General features: G+C 43.6%; 1 protein-coding gene across 7 annotated transcripts in view; it reads left to right on the top strand.

Moving 5' to 3' along the window:
• Positions 1 to 18743, top strand: part of LOC129215548 (potassium voltage-gated channel subfamily KQT member 1-like) — a 537892-nt gene that overhangs the window by 455300 nt on the left and 63849 nt on the right. Inside the window, exon 17 of one of the 7 annotated variants that reach the window (XM_054848935.1) lies at positions 17459 to 17534. The exons of the other annotated variants lie outside the window; for them this stretch is intronic. Coding sequence (XP_054704910.1) covers positions 17459 to 17494 — 36 coding nt within the window. The 3' untranslated portion in view covers positions 17495 to 17534. Of the gene's footprint in view, positions 1 to 17458; positions 17535 to 18743 lie in introns of those variants that run through there. 7 annotated transcript variants of the gene reach the window in all.

Genomic DNA, 18743 nt, shown 5'->3' with positions numbered 1-18743 from the left:
TGCTGAGACCGCTTTCCTCACCGAGTCCCGACTCCCAAGTCATTTCATGGGGCTTTTGTCCCTGCTCCTTGCAAAAGATGTATGATCTCTCTCTTCGACCGTGTCTTCTACAAGGCTTCCCACTCTCAAGAGCATTTGAGATGAGGAGATGGGGCTTTGGGCAACCTGGTCTAGTGGAGGGTGTCCCTGCCCATGGCAGGGGGGTTGGAACTAGATGATCTTTGAGGTCCCTTCCAACCCAAACCATTCTATGGTTCTGTGAGACCCACTGACAGGACATGGAGCAGCTTCCAAACCAGGGAGCGTGAATGAGGTTTGGAGCGAGGACTGAGGTTTGAAGCCAGCTCCACTACAAGTACTCAGGCTGCAGGGAGGAAGGCTGAGGACGGTGCCTGTAACATTTAAGCAGCAGACCTTTCCTAACGTGATTTACTTTGGCCGCGGTGCATCGGAGCGCGCTGCATCGGGCAGCGCAGCCCACGTAGCGAAGGGGACAGTGACTGCCAGCCAGAGAGGCAGCGCTGAGGGGCAGGAGGCAGCAATCCTCCCGGCAGCTTAGCCACCGCAGTGCCTGGGCTGAAAAGCTTCGGGCAGGAGGAAGAACCTATGAGACTTTCCAGTAAAATAATCATCAGAAAAGCTTGACATTTTCTTACTTCAATTGAAAATATTCTTTTTTGAGGGAACAAAAATTGCTGACCACAATGTCCACATTGTTTCATTTTTCATTGAATAAAACCTCTGATCACTGTTTCAATGAAACGTTAAATTTACATGGGCTTTCAATTTCCTTTTAGTACGTTTTCATTATCTAAAAGCTAGTTCTCACTGGAAAAGTGTAACGGTTCTCTGCAAATGAGAACATTAAAACATGATTTCAATAAAAAGGATGCATAAAATTCTGCCCAAATGGATACATTTGAACCTTTCAGAATGAAAATAACTTCAATAATTCTATTTTTTTTTCCACAAAATGATTTCCCCATTTTTCAGCCATCTCTAATTATAACAATAACTTGCAGGTGTTTCCTGTTAAGTTGGTAATAACTGTGTCCTGGGATAATAAAACTCTTGGGTTTGGCCCATTTATCATATTTAAATTATAACTTAAAGGTGCATCCTGTTTACAAGGTAATAATTATATATGGGACTAAACAAACTCTTCTGGAGCCAGTCCAGTCTATTGTGTTATGTCAGACCGGAGCATGGGCTTGAAGAAACCTTAGATGGATGATGCCATAGGTAGTAAAAGTTGACTCTCCCCTCTTCACAAAAATGCAGAAAAAAAAAAGTTGGTGTTTTGCCTATATTAGGAAATGAACTTTGAAAAACTAAACAGCCTCCAAAATGAGCGATCAAATGATCTTAAAACCTTAGCTGATGGCCAGACGACTCAGTCAAAACATGACCATCTGAATTCTTTAGGGCGGACGTCAGCACAAGATGCAAATGCGCAGGCGCGCACCCCCTGTTTTGTCTTCCGTGTGCTTCCAGTGGGTTCTCGTGCCCCGCTTTGAGCGTGGTCCCCCGGCTGTGAGGCAGCGCTGCGACAGTCCTGTTCGCCTCCCATATTCCTCCTTACTTTGTGTGTTGGCTGGGATTTTAAAATACACCCTTTTTTGTCAGGAGCAAAAACCTAGATTTGTAAAAAAAATAAAACTGGGGAAGGAGGTCAGCTATTGAACGTGCAAGTCCTCTGCTAGACAATTGCATTACAATGAGATGTGTTTTTCAAGCAAAGCTCTCCACCTTGCCCCAACCCCTTACACTGATGTGGGCCCAAATTTCCAGCCCCTTCCTCAGCGCCAGCTCCCTTCGGCCGGCCGGTGCTTTCCACCTCAGTTGCTTAACAGCCCGCAGACCCTCGTGCAGTGGGACAACAGTCATTCCTTTGTCGAGGTCAGGACTTAGGGGGCTGGGGAAGGAATTTGGCTTGTTGTGTGTACGTAGGAAAGTAACAACTTCACCGTGAAGCACAGAAAGAGATACTAGCACTTAAAAAAAACCCCTAGAAAAATAAACTCCAGCAACGACCAGTGCATTGGCATGCATTGTAGCTTTGCTTCAGTGTTTCACTGTTATTTCTTAAGAGCAAAATAAGCCCCAAACATTTTTTTTTTTTTTTTTTTTTTTTTGCTACATACTGCACAGTATGAGTAATTCAAGAAGAGAATAAAGGCCGGCATTGTATAGCACACTTTCTCATGCGCGCACAAACCTCCTTCCAGCTTACTGAAGGAATCAAAGGGTGGAGGGAGTGTCTCCAGCGCTTCATGTAAATGACATCTTTTTTTCTCCAGTTTTAATGCCACCATAAACTCAGTGTGATGAAGCACTGATGAATAATGAGCCCATGACACATCGTACTTTTAGAACAGCTCATATATTTGGCATACGCCAGGCCCTGTTTGTGTCAATTTTTCCCCCCCCCAGTCAGGCACGGATTTGTAAACACTTTTACCGTAACTAAGAAATGCAGTTTTATTTTCACTCCTCGGGGAAGCAACGCTGAGCGTCTGCACAGCTCGCAGCAGTTGCCCTCTCTCTTTAGGATGCCGTGAGGCAGCGAGGTTAGCTCTCGCCGCCCAAGCAGGCGTCGTGCGCTTGCAGAAGTCACTGCCCTGCGTCAGGAGCCGCCGGTGGGGCTGATGCGTGGCTCTTACCTTGCCTCACCAAGCACGTGGCTGTCGTCTTCCCCGAAGCGGAGTCATGATGGCGCTGAGCAGAAAAATCAAGTCATCCTTGTGAAAAAAATGCAGCTTCTTATTTATCAAATGACTTGGAGACAGTTTGGGTTTAAACTTGCATTTTATTGAGAAAAAGGCCCTTTTTAGGTATAGCGCTGTCCTGGATTTCTTGATAACAACTGAACCTATAACTTCTGGATTTAAAACCTCGGTGAGACGAAGAGACGAGATCACCCCGGAAAGAAGCAGTAGATGGTCCACAAGTCACCAAGTGCGACCCGGCTGCCAGAGGTGGACAGGAGGCTATGCTGTCATATGGGAAATTAAAAGCCCTGGTTGTGGATCTCCTGTGGCAGAGGTGCTTCCATCCACATCTGCCAGCCCTGCCCCTGCAGCAAGGTCTGTCATTTAAGGTGATCTCAGCTCTCCCTGACAAACAGGAAGATCAGAGATGATCTCCTGGCACAGATATACTGGAGACCTCGGTCTTAATTTCTGGTCTGGCCTCCTAAGGATTTGCGTTCAGCTGGCAATGTAGATTTCACCGGGTGAGGACACCCAAAATGGAGAGGCAAAAGAAAACTTAACAGTGTTAGAGGCATAGTATGGGCAAGATTTTTTTCCCCAGGAAAGGAGGAGGCTGGACAAAGTCAGCAAGTTTTCAAGTTTGGCCCATCACGTAGATGAAAAGGCCATTCTTCAGTGTAGGACTACCAGCAGCATAAAGTTTTGTCTTATAAAAATCATCTGTAGTGTCTAGCCCAGCATAAAATGTTTTCTTTCATTTCTCATTTGCCTGTTGAGATACAGGACAATTTTTTAAAATTATTTTTTCCAATAAACGCTTATAAGTTTTGAAATATGAAAAAGGACTTGTCCCTACTCTCCAGAAAGGTCCTTAATTTCTACAATCAAGGCTTTCAAAGCAACATCAGGGAACAGAGCATAAGGAAGCAACTTGAATCTTCATGGCTTTGAAAAACCACGTAAACATACTAATTTAAAATCACCCGCTTTTCCCCCATGATCGCGAAGAATCCTATAATGCTTTCCGCAAGCCCATTTACGCTAAAGAGGTGACATCAGATATGCAGGCTGTCAAGAAGATCATAAGGAAATCTGGATAGTGCTGACAAACCGTGGGCGTTCCCTCCATTTCCAAAGTTATCGGCGACCCACATTTAGGACCACGCATGACACGAGCACAAACGAACGCCATTTCCCAATTACATTATGCTTATTTCCCCGGGTGACAATCTCTCCGTGGGTGAGATCAGCCCTGGCTACGCAGCGCGCATTTCACAGCACTCGCGCTGGGAGCCAGCCGGCTTGAGCTTCGGTCAGGGTTTTTGGGTCGCGTGCAATTCAGAAACCAAGATGAATCAACCCACTTTATCTACTAAAAAAAGCCATTATCAGCAATTTTCTCAGTTTCGTAACAAAGCTCCAGAAGGTAAATGAGCTAGCTTCTGACATCAGCACTGTCTCTTTCCCTCATTTTTCTTCAGGCAGGTTACACAGAGGATTTGAAATAAGGAACTAAATGAGTTTCTTGAAATTGCCTTCTCCTGGCAAAAAATGTAGCAGTGTTATGGAAACCACATTGGTTGAAATTAATTCCTCTGGGAATTAAAGTCTTCTGCCAGAAATAACGGTCCCTATAACTTTTATCAGTCTTTTCACGCCAATAATTTAGATTTAAAAACTTATTTAAAGCTGATGTTGTGTCTGAGGCTAATTATTTGCTTCTAGAAACAGATAAAGCTAAAAGCATGCTGATAATCTGCTTCTAATCTCTCTGTACCAACCTCCTTTGGCCCCATACAAATCTTCTGGTCAATGATAAATTTGGCAGCTCTGTTTTCAGTATTGGCTCAAACTCAGCTGATCTGAATGCTCTTTTTTAAAACAAAACCAAAAACAACTACTCCTTTACAAAATACACGGTCGGTATTCACTCCAGGCTGCAACTGGTTAGGCTGAAAAAGGGTTAAATCCCAGTTTTGCACGATCTCATTGAGTGCTCCCATTTTATTTGCCTCCTTGATTTTATGTCAGACACATGCCCGTGCTGAAACTACAATACAGTCAGTGTTTGGATCTCTGACAAAGATTAGGCTTTCATCCCTGTTATTTGTGTTCCTCCTCAGAGATTTTTTAATGATTTTTAGCAGAGAAAAATAACAGTCGTGGCTTAGGAGTTCTTCAGAATGACCCAGCACTTACCATCATGCAGCCTCTTTAGGGATATTTTGGAGTCCAGGTTCTGGGGGTTGTTCCACGAGGATCTATGTCTTTTCAAACAGGTTTCCAGTGACTGGCACAGGAAATATAATAATCTGTAATAATAATGAGCAAACTTCTACATTCACCCCAGAGAGCGTGGCTCGATACTTTCAGAGGAGGAGCAATTGAGTGGAAGAAACGTTCATTTGATCATATCAGCCAGAGCATGTAAGATTTCAGCTCAGCATGGTGACAGAACAATGACACTATTCCATGTCACCTGCAAAGGTCTGCTAGAGGAGTTGTCTTTAATTACCACGGTCCTTAAGCTTTGTGTAGATCTGACTCCAGACTAGAGTGGTTGCGTCTCCACCTTTTTCCTTAAAACTTTTTTTTGCAAGGAGCTCCTTCCAGAGTATTTATTATTTTCGAGTATTAGAGACCCTGCAGAGAGATCCTGTGCTCCACCCCTGCAGCATTTCTTTTCCTAAACAACTTAAATAAGGGGAACCTTGAACTTCTTTTTCACATGTGGTATGTTAGCACTAGACATTGAAGTAACAGTTTTTCCATCTTTGAGTATCCTTTTCTTTAGTCTTCAGCCATCGTCCTCTGCTGGGCAGCATTTTACATGTGTTTTTCTTGTAGTGGTGTCTATCATTAAAAGTCACCGTTTGCCAGTGGCTACCTAAGCTTACACACAGCATCACACACAACCTGTTTTTCCTCATATTAGCAGTTTGACAAGGAAACACATCAGATGGCTGATAAACGATCATTTTGTAGGGGTGGCAGAAGTTAGCCTCAGAACTTACCGTCAGGTCTTTGGTTTACAATGTAAACTTAATTTTTTTCCCAGAAGATTAGGGAATTCACACACATAGTGAACTTGCTGTTGTCATTTGCATAAAGATTTGAAGAGGAATTAGTAACTATCTGATCCAAAGTCGACTGAATCCAGCAAAAGCCATAAAGAATCAAAGACAATGAAGATACAAAGAGTACTGACAGCCAAGATACTATTATCTTTTTTTTATAAAACAGTTCAATCAACTGTTTCATTTATGGTCCGCAGCATACAAACAAACATACCATGACACATTTTTCTGTCCTTGCAAAAACACTTTAACAGAATAACCTCAAATCACCAGTATCAATCAATCTATTAATTTCAACTGAGTTATGTAAGGACTTAATTTTGTACTCAGAGACTTAGTAATCTGAGACTGCAAAACAGTACCCTGTCACTAAATCACAGCTGCAGAGGGAGAGACTGGGCTTATGACGGGCAAAGTAAGAATTGGCAGCTTTCAACTGTCCAACGTATTATGAACTTACTTTTATTTAACATACTTACACAGCCTCTACACAAGCCATAAAGTACTCTGACAGCAATTACGTATGTAATTCAGACAAGATTATCAGGCAGCCACCAGCAGATGAGAGCAAGTGGTATTTAACCAACAGAAGATACAGTAGCCTCTCCTCCTGCTTCCCCCATGTCTGATTCCAGCTTTTTCTGTCCAGAAATCTTGCTCAGCCAAAAAAAAAAAAAAAAAATTTGGCCATTTATCTAGGATAAGATTCTAAGTCTTATACCCAAGTCAGAGCTACTACTACAGCGCATACAGGGACATCTACAAACCCCAGAGAAGTCTAGCCACGCATTTGCAAATCACTGGTGCAGCACATGCACAGGGTAAAGTCAGTGCATAAGTCACGCATGCTTACGTCTCTCTAGGAAATCCCAGAGAGAGATATGGGAGTCCTGCCCTCAACCCTGTCCAAAACGGCTTGATTTTAGCTCTCCTCCAAAGACTAACAAATAGATGGCCTTTGTCTGATGCCCTGGAGGGCAAATGCAAGCTAATAAAAACTTGAGTCCACACAGATAACATATAATTGTAACTGGTTTTTAGGTAATGGTCTTCCAGACTATCTCATTATTCTCTTTGAACAGGCTTTGAATTACACTTTTTCAATTTTAGATAAAAGTGAACCAGTGGGTTTGCAGCATTAGCAAACTAAGTTAGATTGAATAGTTAGAATTAATGGGCGCTTTGATTTCATCATTTCTGTTTAACCTTGAAACCAGCAGTCAGGCAGCAAAATAATTTTTTTCCCTCTTCATGTTTTCTTTCTCCAGCCCTCTTCCTCCATTCTGCTCCCTCAGCCACTTGCTTCTGGTTTGTCCTCAAATGAGGAATTATACTAGGCTTTGACCGTACTGCATTTCCTTCACTTTTAATTCACGGGTGATTTCTAGAACATCAGCCCCCACATCACAGCATTTTCAGGATTTGAGTGTGAGTGGTTGTAATCAGGATGAAGTCAAAATACCTCTGTTGGTGGTGACATAACCAAACAGTTGTTCCGCCTGTACTTTTTTTGATCTTATTCTGAATCCATTTTAATGGCCATTAGTGAAACTGCTCTGTAGCAGAATCTGAATGAATCGTAACAATCTCCATTTACCTGCTGAAGGCAGGAACGCTCACTTGCCAACTTGCTTTTGCTCTGATGGTTTATATGGAGTGGAAGCAATCTCTGAGGAGCTCAAACACATGTTCTCCCTTACCCTCGAGCAGATATGACACCCCTAAAGCCTAAATCAGCCTTTCTTAATCATGCTGGACCAACAGGCCTTTGGCAGTCCTGAAATGAACTTAGCCTCACATAAAACTAATGAGTCTGCAAGTCCTGGGTTAATATGGCTGTTCCAGACAGCTATAGATCATGCACCCAGCCTCACCAAGCAGTTTAAAAAACACTGACCTACAACAGTGGGATACCTAAGTTTCCTCTGTAGAGGACACAGATCTTCTTCTGGTGGAGGGGGAGGACCATACATCACAGGTCCTATCTTATTCTGTCACCAGACAAACTGTGCAGGCATAATACAAACAACTTAAATGAGCAAGCAGTCTGATGTCAGCATTACTGTGAATAAACTATGTGCAATATATGCATGGGCAATATGTGAAACAGTCTGGGTTACACAAGTGTGGCATATAGACTAGATGTGTATTTTCATTCAATTATCGCATAGTTCACACATGCTAGTCCACCTCTCCGTCCTCTCTCTGCTTTGCTCCAAACAGGACACATAAATGATAACAGCAGTAGAAGCTGCCAAGAGAGCAACATATGGTCCTGACACTATCTTTTGCGAGGGCCCCACAACCCCTTTGCTTCCTTGTCACTCACACATTCTTCAGAAGACTGAGAGGAATCTCCCAATCCTGTTCACCAGGACAACTCATACCTGGTGTCAGGTGAATGGTCACACAGCAAGGCCCTTTCTGCGGCTGAATTCCTTGGCTGAGAGCGTTCTGCCAGAGCGCCGCACGCCAGCAAGAGGCACTGTGCTAACTCAGCCTGGTACCCACCTCCAGGAGGCTCTTCCAGCCCATGCTTGTGCCAAGCACCGGGAAGCAGCTGCAGGGACTTGTGGAGCTCATGCCTAATCTGCGGCCATGTCTGCAGGGCTGCGCAGGCACAGTCTTGAGGCTGGGCTGGTGGACCAACACATCATTCATCTGTGTTACTCATCTGATAGCAGGCACACAGGGCTGCCTCCGGTGCGCTCCAGCTGACGGTCTTGCAGAGAAAGACTCAGCCCCAGTAAGAGCACGCTCCAAGCTGAGCTCGCCTGCCAGAGGAAAAGTGCCCGTCCTTTCGTGCCTGACCCATTGGCTTTCCTCTAGCCTAGCTGCCTTTTCTGAAAGACAGAAAACTGCTGTTGGACAGGCAAGGCAAATCCAGGGCTCACACAGCCCCGACCTGTCCTTCAGGAAGGGCAGGTGGGATGTGTAGCCAGCCCTTGTTAGATGATAAGCAGAAAAAGTATGAATTGTAAGAGGCACGTCTAAGGGAATTCAAAGCCTAACCAAAGGCTCGGGCGTAGGAAAGGTGAAACCAGTATGGCTTTGTTCTTCTCACCAACACTGTTTTTCCACCCTACTGTTTATGATTATTTACTAACTTCCATGACCTAGGGGAGAATTTGGGGCAATAGTCAGTGACCCTCGAAAGGGCTGAAATCTTGGGGCTGTTTATCAGATTTCAGCTTGGCTTCCCTTTACTCCTCTCTTTTTTTTTCCTCCCCGATATTTATTTGAAAAAGTACTTTGGCAGGATTTACAATCCACAAAGCCCCACAGGCTTGGAGAGAAAAAAAAATCTCAGGTGCTACTTAAGAAATTCCTCATTTCTAAACCTCAGTGGATTAAAGTTTCTGCCCTAATGATCTGTGTGAGTGCTTTTGTGTAAAACTTTGAATAACTTTATTGATTACATTCTGTATAGTACAAGTCTCTAGACCCTTATTCTTATTATTCTTTTCTAAAAAAGCTTCTATAAAGACATACAGTACCAGAATGGATTAGTGCATTAGCCCTTGCCTTTGCAGACTTACTTGCAATCCAGACAGGATTTGGATGAAGAGAGTCTTATCAGGCAGGATCATGCTTCTCAATGGAAAATGTTTCCCTACTGAAACATGGAAAACATAACATTTAGCACAATTCAGCCTATTCGATAGTCTTTTCTGCGCTGAGGCACAGCGGTGGCACAGAAACAGCACCACCAGTCAGCACTGAGATGCTACAGCAGAGCTGTCTCAGAACTAGGACAGTTTTCATAAACAGCTTTCTCAGAAGTAGAGAAATGAAACTGCTCTACCAAAGCTGTATGGGAGACTCCAGTTGGCAGAACAGAAGTTACAGGTGAAAAATGAAGTTTATTGGCAGAATGCTTGGGTCTGACTGAAACAGGAGCACACTGTCCACAATTTTCTTTCTTCTGAAAGTGTCTCCACAACTATTTTCTTCCTGATGTCTCCCAACACAAGGCTCTTTCACATAAGCAAACAGATGAGAATGATAATTCAAGTTTTAGTTTAAAATAACCTGTAGGACCTTCACTCTGTTTTCAGAAGGGAAACAGAATTTCTGTCTAAAATCAGACTCTCCACCCTCCCTTTCTACCCTCCCTTGTCCTTTCCACCTGTTTAGATGTTTTCACAGTGGGATAACACATTCATTCCCTCCAGACCAGGGCTCAGCTGTTAGGAATGGAAAATAAAACCAAAGTTTGCAGAGTATTTTTAGCCCAGAGAAAATAAAGCGGTTACAAATACCGTACACCCACCAGCTCCTCCGGCTCGTAGAGATCCGTGCCCAGAAAGAAAGGAAACCGCAAGACCAGGCTGAACCCATTGATTTACTATCTAAGCCAAGTATTCTGCAGTGACTCACCCAACAATCCCACCCTTCTTTTTCTGTCCGTTTAAAGGTGCCCTCCCCAGAAGTCACATCATATGGTCTTTCCCATCCATGTGGCACCGGTGCTTTCACTACCATATATGCACTTAGCTGGCCTCAGCCCATTACCCTCATCCCTTTGTACGGAGATAATCTGTTGATGACTCGCTAATCAGCAGGTTGCAGATGGGTCTCCTGTTTCCCTCTGATCTCACGAATCTCGAGGGACTGGCCTTCTGAGAAGAGACAGTGCGTAAGGGGATACAACACTAAACAGATGACACATATTTTAGATCCACCTAATGGCTGCTCCTGGTTTCCAGACTCCCCAAATGCCATTTGTTTTTAACAAATGGCCACACAAGCTGTGGAGATGATATTTTAAAAATGTCTTTGAAAGGGCTGACTTGCCTCCAATGGCATTTGCAGCATGTGTGCCCATGACAGTAGTCCTCTGTGCTGTCAAGCTGCTCCCACTGCAGGTAAAAATTAAGTATGCTGAAAAAGAGATTATAAACTGACAAAAAAATGGGTTTAGAGAAAGCCCGTCCTGAATGGGAGAGGTGGTTTAAGAGCCAAAAAGAGGAGGATCTAGAGCTCACCAGCATCTATGGTTAGGTCTGAGCATCCTTGGATTGTGAGCTGTAAGTAGAGTTTATGCTTAAGTCATAGCGAGGCAGTGATTTCTACATTGCTGTGTTGACTGTGCAGCATCTTGTATGCAAGAGCAACACAGGATGCTTGCAAAACTGTCACAAAAAACAGCTGAAAGGAAGTTGTAAATCCGGGAATATCCTTTTTGCAAATTCTTCTGATTTTCTCTTTCTGTCCCAGGAAAATCTGAAGATTTTGTACAACTGTCTAGGACATCCCCTTACCGCAACATCTCAGACAGGCCCCCTGTAGCGCTGCAAAAGGCAACCCAGCTCAGCTTTGCCACTGTACACAGGGGTCATATTTTTAATATGAAACAAAACAGCACGGTGGCCATTCTCCTGCATGTATGCCAAAGGGCTCAGCACAGTTCCCACCCATCCTATTTTACCTTCCGAAACAGAGAAGTGCTTCCGTGTCCACATATTGTCAGGGAGGCCAGCAGTTGGCCCAGACCGAGCCAGCGCCATGGTAGCAATTTAATAGCAGGGATGATCAGGTGCCAGGGCTTGGCCCTGTGTTTTGGGTACAGGTGCAGCCACGGAGCCTGAGGTGTGCTGAGTGTGTTGGACCCATTGCACACACCAAAACGCTGAAGCAGTGCACACGTACTAGGTCTCACGAGGACCATACTCATTATGAAGGCAACGCAAACAGCTCAGACATATACTTCTGTCCAAGAAATCCTGGAAAGAAATACGACAACTCCTTTGGGAGCCATTGAACTCTCCTCCTCCATCTCCATTTACTTAGTCATCATCAGCACGCTGTTATGGGTTCACTTAGTTGTAGGAGTATTCCCAACAGACCTCCTTAAAAAGCACTCTCTATTTAAGACTGAAAAGCAGCTGCCGATAATGCTGCCTTAAGCTGGCCATTTTGCTTCTGGCTTCTATAGGTTCCACATTTTTCCTATCCAGCCAGCACAATAAGCATTTTAGCTTCCATTGTTTGGGATTTCCAAAAATGCTCAGCACTGACCTAACTGATCTCACTGTAACCAACACTAAGTGTGTTTTCTTTTCCTCTTCTTTTTATTCTTGAAAAGATGGAGCATCCGCAAAGAAAAGATCATCTGCAAAGTTAAGGCTAGCACACAGTTATTCCAGTAGCTGACACACTGCTACATGAATGCTGACTATTTACAGCAAATGTAATCCGAGTTTATCTTCTACAAAATCTTTAGCACGTTATTTCTGGAAGTTCAAGTTATAACGGCTATGATTTGCGAGTAATTCAAGGAAGCAGTTCTGTTAATCCTTCCCATTTGGGGAGGATGGGGGGACAGGGAAAATATATTCCTCAAGCTTCTGCAGGGAAGTGAGTAACATATGCCTGGAATTATCTATTAACAAGTGTTTTAACCCTCCCCAAGTCTGGCAATATTGCTGCTAATATATAATATAAATTCCTTGGGAATTAGGCTTTTTTTCTTTTAGTAAGTCTCAGACGAGGCACCCCCCACCAAACTGATCAGATTTACCCAGCTTGGACCAGGGTGTCAGTAAAGAGCCATCTAGACAACTCTGTTTCAGGACTGCTAACCTCTGCTTAGAAATTACCAGAGGAAAAAAGAAATCGCAACAGAAAAGGAAAAAGTTGACAACATGAGCCAGTTTTTTAAATGGCAGAATCTCTGTTTATCAAAAGATATCTTTTAATTTTAAGCAAGGGCAGTCTAAACCACTGGTTTTCAGTCTTCTGAACCCAGGGGGCCAGTATCCACTGAACACTATGCTACAGCAAATTCAAGCACACAAGCCTAATCTAAGAAGTTCTGGTTTTCTCTTTTTAAGCTCCAGGGAGCCCAATAAGAAATCCACAGACCTCACACGAGTCTACCAACCATAGCAGAAAATATCTAGTATGAAGTAACATTGGCAATAATCTGCCTACAGGTCATGAGAGAGGAAGGCACAAGTTTCTTCAAGAGTGACTTTTTTCCCAGAGGGTCTTTCTGAGCACTCTCACAAAACCTTTGGTACAGTTTCCTGTTACTTGCAGGATGGAAAAGAGACAAAAATGGGCATTTCAGTCAAGGCACCCATAGCCAAAGCCCTCTATTCAGAGTCTGAATTAGTGATAAACTCATAGTGACTCCGACAGGACCAGACTTCAGCAGACATCAAGTGCTTCTGAAGAGTCCAGTCTTCATGCCAGGAAAACTGGAGAAGCGGTAAATTCTGTAACTTATGACAGGAGCACTCTGGATGCTCACTGGAGCTCAGATGTCAGCATTTTTGCTACACAACATGAGGTGGATACACTTCATAGATGAGCATGAACGATCTCCATACATCTATTCGGCAAGATGTGCACTTAAATACTTACTTACAGCTGCTAAAAATCTTATTTTCCAAGAGCTCTCATGAGAAATTTAAGGGCTACACAGCCGTGACTTGCATGTCAAAAAATGGTATTTGGAGGAATCTCAGTTGTTCTCTGATGGAGAACAGATTTTTATTGATTTACCCAGATAGATAGTTCAATCAGACAACTGCAATCGGATTTCTGCTTTCTTGGAAGCAGGGCATTTGCCTTGGCTGGCAGTAACAGCTTCTGGGTACCTGGTCCCACATGTAAGCAGGTAAATAATTGACAGATGGTTTCCTTTATGCAGCTAAGTAATAACTTTCAACATTATGTCAGGCAAGATTAGGAAGCACGGCAAAAATGCATTGAAGAAAGTTTGGGCTTAAGCTGCCGCGCCGTTGTTACCCGGCATCCCTGCCACGCCAACTGCAGCAGGCGGATTCCACGGGTGCCTAAAGGTGCTCGTTATAGAGGGTGTTTACAGGTGTGCCATTATCAAGTACTGATATAAAATACTACTGTGGAAAATGGCATTTAATAAGCTCCAGCTGCCTGCTAAATTAAAACAAAATTCCTGCAGCAAATAGTCAATTTGAAAAACAAGCAGTAGTAGGACTGAAACAAAGGAGCTGAGCATGAAAAGAGCCTTGACTGAATCAAGCTGCAGTTTGGAAAGTATATCAAATGGATGTTTTCCTAGTTTTGCATTTATGCAGATACTCGCTCCTGCCAGCACAAGTAGCTGCTGAGACCACAGCCTATCTTCTTTTGCCTTTGTATTCCTACATGTGCCCATCGACTTTGTTTCTGTGAGATCGTAGGCTGTGTTGCGGGGCTGGCTTATAAAACTCAGTAGTTTGCAGAGGTGTAATAATGTGTTTTATTTCAAAGCAGAACTTAAAACAGAAATATAAACACAAACAGTGAGGCCTGGCAACCTCTTTTCTCTCCCACTCCGAAGAGCTGGTTGTCCTGCTTCCCCTCCCAATTTTCTGTTGGCTCAGTGCCTCCCCAGCTGGCAAAAACTGGGGCAATTAACCCTTTCTTCCTAAGGCCAAATGCTAACAAGACCTAGTTTGCCTTCCTCGATGCAACAAAAGAGCGTCGATCGCCAGAGCTGCAGGGCTGCGCACTGCCCCATCACCCTCAGCAAGCACCCATGCCCTTCTCCTCCGCTTGCACAGCACCTACCCCAGCAGCCCCCGCCCCATGCTAGAGCTCCTTCTCGCTACAGCTACAGCAATGCAAAATAAATACAGCCTACGTGACCCAAACGGTTCCTAACTTTTGCCTCGTGGAAGGGAAGTCTGGACGGAGAACCTGTGGGCTGATTTTCTTGTTCATTGAAGGAAGACTCAAAGGGACTCTCAGTTGCAGAAGAGGGCAGAGAGACCCACGATGGCTTCAAGTGAACTGGTTTGGGTACCAGAAGCAGCACAGCTCTGTACTGGATAATTCACTGTTGTTGTTTCCTGCCTAAAGGAAGCAGAACCTACCTTTTCTCTCATTTTCTTTTCAGGAGGCCTGGCACATTGGGGCTACCATAAGCCCACACTTCATTTGTTTTATGAGAGGATTCCAGTAAGTGTTGCCCATAGATAGTGAGCTTTCTCAAAATGCTTTCCCAGGGCAGGACAGCATTTTTGGCCATGCACCTTCATTTCCATTATTTTCCATGGCTGCATAAAAGACTTTAGACTAGAGGTGTGTTTAGTTTAGAGGGCTGGTGCTGTTCAGAAAGGATACTGGAGACCCTTCCACATCTGAGACAAAAGCTTTTGGTTATTCCCACAGACTCCATCGGAGTAATAGACTTGCATCTGCCATCAAAGCTGACTAAAGATGTTTTATTATGGCTGTGCACCAGCAAATCACAGTGATGAAGACTGAATGCAATTTCCATTCTATTATCTGTAAGCACAGCTTTTTAGTTGTTCATAACTCTCTCGATCAAATTTTACTGGATCAAAAGTGACCATTCTGTTCATTTTCAAGTACCGGGAAAATTGGCGCAGCTTACTTGTGCTTCAAAAAGCAAACAAGCAAATGCATAATTGTGCCTTAGATGCCAACACAAACACTGCATGTTTATTGTAATGGTTGCACATACTGTCAATATATATTGAGTATACTAGTGAAATGTAAAAAGCAGATTAAGTATGCAGAAAACTGGTTGAGTAGCTTTGAAGTTGTGACAATAACCGTTTTCATACACAGTAAAAATTTCCATTATGTTTCTTGGCTTGGTCCAAATTCAGGAGGCTGGATGTTGCACTTGGTAGAACTTGCTAATCAGTTTTTCTGTTTCATTTGAAGTAGTTTTCACTTTGGGGGCAATTGTGAAGCAAAATAGAAACAAAGAACAGCAGACTCTAAAGGCATTTAAGGTAGTCAGGAATAGTGTACTCTTGGAGGCAAGACTATACTGAGACATGAGCGGAGCTGCCTTTTTTGTTTCCATGTTTGTTTTCACTGGGGCTTAATAATACTTTCTAAAAATCTCTTAGGACTTCATAAACTCAAGGTGACCCTCTCATCATCAAACCCAACCTGATGGGAATTTTAGGCATTTGCTGAGTCTGCGTAATGTGTTCCATCTAATCATCTTTCAGAAGATGGCACTAAAAATTTCCTTACGCCATTCAGTAGCTTTACCTCTTCGTCCTCTTTTCCCCTGGCAGCGGGAACGCAGCCGGGACCACCAGCAGTGGTGAGGCTCTGCTGTCGGGATTAAAAAGACCCTTTACAGCCTGCATAGAGTCAAGGGTGGCATGGACTACATTTGTCCACTTTTTTTTTTTTTTTTTTTGCTGTTTACTTTCACAGTTTGCAAATTGATAGAGCTGAGGGCTTCCAGAAACTTGTCCTGTACTGAGGGCCACGTTATTTCTTAGTCCTGAGTTCTGCCCTGCATTTTCTGCTAGTAGTTGGGCATTCCCTTCCAGCCAGGATGGTAAAAAAGAGGCAAACCTTCAAGCACCTTTCGCTTTTTAGTGTGTAGGAGAGAAAGAGTGCGACTCCATGGCAGGAGCAGCATGTGACCTCCCAAAACCTCCGGTCCCTGTGACGGTGCAGCTGATGAGGTTGGCAGAGGCGGAAGCAACGCTACCCGAACTCCTGGGTCCATGGACCTCAAGCTCCCTTGCTGGGTTCGATAGCAGAATGGCTCAAAAGCCCCCACATGCCACCTCCCCAGACGGCTTGGCCAAAGGGCAGGTCAGAATGAGATAGTTCATTCCCTTCTCCTTGATCTTTCCTTTTTCCTTGATCTTCAAGGCTTCACAGGAAGCCTTTGAAGCAGTGCGCACGAGGGCAAGAGCTGCTGCCTTAGGTTTAGATCCTCACAAATTATATCCATCTTTTACCCAGCTCAAGATGTTCTGTTGAACAATAGACGGAGATACCAAAGACTCATTAAGGCCCATTTCTCTAAGCACCAAGTTGGAGTATATCCAGGTTTTCAAAGACTGGACATCATTTAGCCAATCTGCCTCCTCTAGAGCATCTCAGAGGCGGACATTTAGCCTGTTAACCTTAATATTCCTTGAAGATTTCACACATATGGCTCCTGACCATTTTTCAAATGTCCTTCAGGTTCAATCTGCAGGAAAAAAATTCCAGATTATTACTTTCTCCAGGAAAATATGTTAGAATACTACTTGCCCTCCCAGAGCTGTTTCTTATTTCTTTGAACTTTTTTGTTAAAAGTAGGAGGAATAGACTGTAAAAGAACAGGGTTACATTTAATTTCCATTCATCTGAAAGGGTATATTTCAAATGTTCATTTCAATGCCTTTTCTAACACAATTAATAGAAAAAACTAATATTCCTTTTTTGCATTCATCTTAAGAATTTATTACAAGTGCCAAGTGATAATTTGAACAGGGGTTAGGCCATCAGCATCAGAAAAGAAATTCAAAAGTCTGGGTGGGAGATTTTGAAGGACAATTATGATTCACGTCTGTGATTTATAGACTGTGATTTATAATCTGCAATTTATAAACTGCGATTTATATTCTGCGACTATTCTTTTACAGTGTACTTTGTTTCGCTCTGGTATCTTCATCTCGTTCATTTTGAATTTAATAGATGTCATGAAGCCATTTGTTTATTTGCAAAATTTGCTGAAAATCTCTAAGTGGAAACAGCATTATAGTACTTTTGGAGAATTATGACATCAGATCTTCAGAGCTCATGTAATAGACATACTAAACGAACTTAAAAGAGGCCTTGCAAAGATATTTCCTGATCGCTCATTTTTTATGAGAGCTGCTCGTATTAGGGGTCTTACAATATTTGTTTTATTATCTCCAGTTTCTTGTAACCAGTTTCAGCTGGGATTCCACTTGAGACTTTGATCATTCTTGGAGCTTGTATGGCAGAATGAAAAGGAAATATGGCCCCTGAGAAAGAAAATGCTTCAATAAAAGAAAATTCGTTCTATAGGTGGCGGTGTCTGGATGGATCATAGAAAGTCAGATCTTTCAATTGGGTTTGGATTTGGACAAAAATGTTACTGTCTGAAGATCACGCCCACTTGATGAGAGACCTGTGAGCAGTAGGTTAATGCATCAAGTCCAGCTACTAAAAGACAAACAGCTTCAAGACTATAAAGTATTTCCACTGTAAATGCCTGTGTTGGTTTCAGCAGACAGAAGGTAATTCTCCAGTGTATGCGGTCGTGGGCTCAGTAATTTTGAACGGCATCAGTGTGGTCTGAGAGAGCGACAGACATCTTCTGTTTTGCAATGTGGACTGCAGGGGATAGGACAATCAACACCAGCCTGCACAAAAATAAGATAATTGGTAAATAGTGGGGGGAACATTACCCAGAGGACAGCTCCTCGGGTTGAACTGGGCTCGACACGGGGACTTTTACTGTGTTACTGAGTCTGCCATCCTGTTCACCAAGGCTCCCATCCTGCAAACACACTGACCTCAGAGGACATTGTTTAGGGTGCTGCGTCACAGTCTGAGGCAGGACAGCCTTCTGTTTTGTCACGGTTTTAAATCCGCATAAGCTGACTATGAATCCCCACCCCCAGGTGCAGGGGGGTTGCTGAGTCTTTACAAGATGCTTCGGACCCCAGTGCTTGCAATCTGGCAGCTCTCAGCAGTTCAAAGTCACTCCCAAATCATATGTTTGGGCACTGCATTAAATGTTTGGCTTTCAGTTAGCAAAAATAGCATGAGCAGAGTGCTCTCTGTGCTGAGTTTCAGTTTTGCACTGTTTCCCTGTAGCCCTTGAAACTGAACTTGCATCAGCCAAGTAGTGAGCCTGAACTTTACCCTTTGCCCAAACTCCTGACTGCCCACTCATTTTTCAATCAACCACTTTTGGGACATTGTGAGGATAGGAGAGACTCCTTAAGAGATCTTACAGCATAGAGAGAGAGAGGATTACTGCAGCACCTATCCCTTCATCTGACCTGCGCTAACTGGTGGGAAGGGGGAGACAGACCCTGAGATACCAGTGTGTCCCTGTGCTTGCTCACAGGAGAAACAGCCCCAGCCTCATCCACCACCTGAGGAACAGAGGAGGGAATCCAGCCCCTTCGTAGCCGTTATGCACATGCTAAATAAAACAGCAACTTGTGAC

Source organism: Grus americana, chromosome 1, assembly GCF_028858705.1.
Source record: "Grus americana isolate bGruAme1 chromosome 1, bGruAme1.mat, whole genome shotgun sequence".
Lineage (NCBI taxonomy): Eukaryota > Metazoa > Chordata > Aves > Gruiformes > Gruidae > Grus > Grus americana.
The sequence above is the reverse complement of the archived record's forward strand: the minus strand, read 5'-3'. Positions and strand labels throughout refer to the sequence as shown.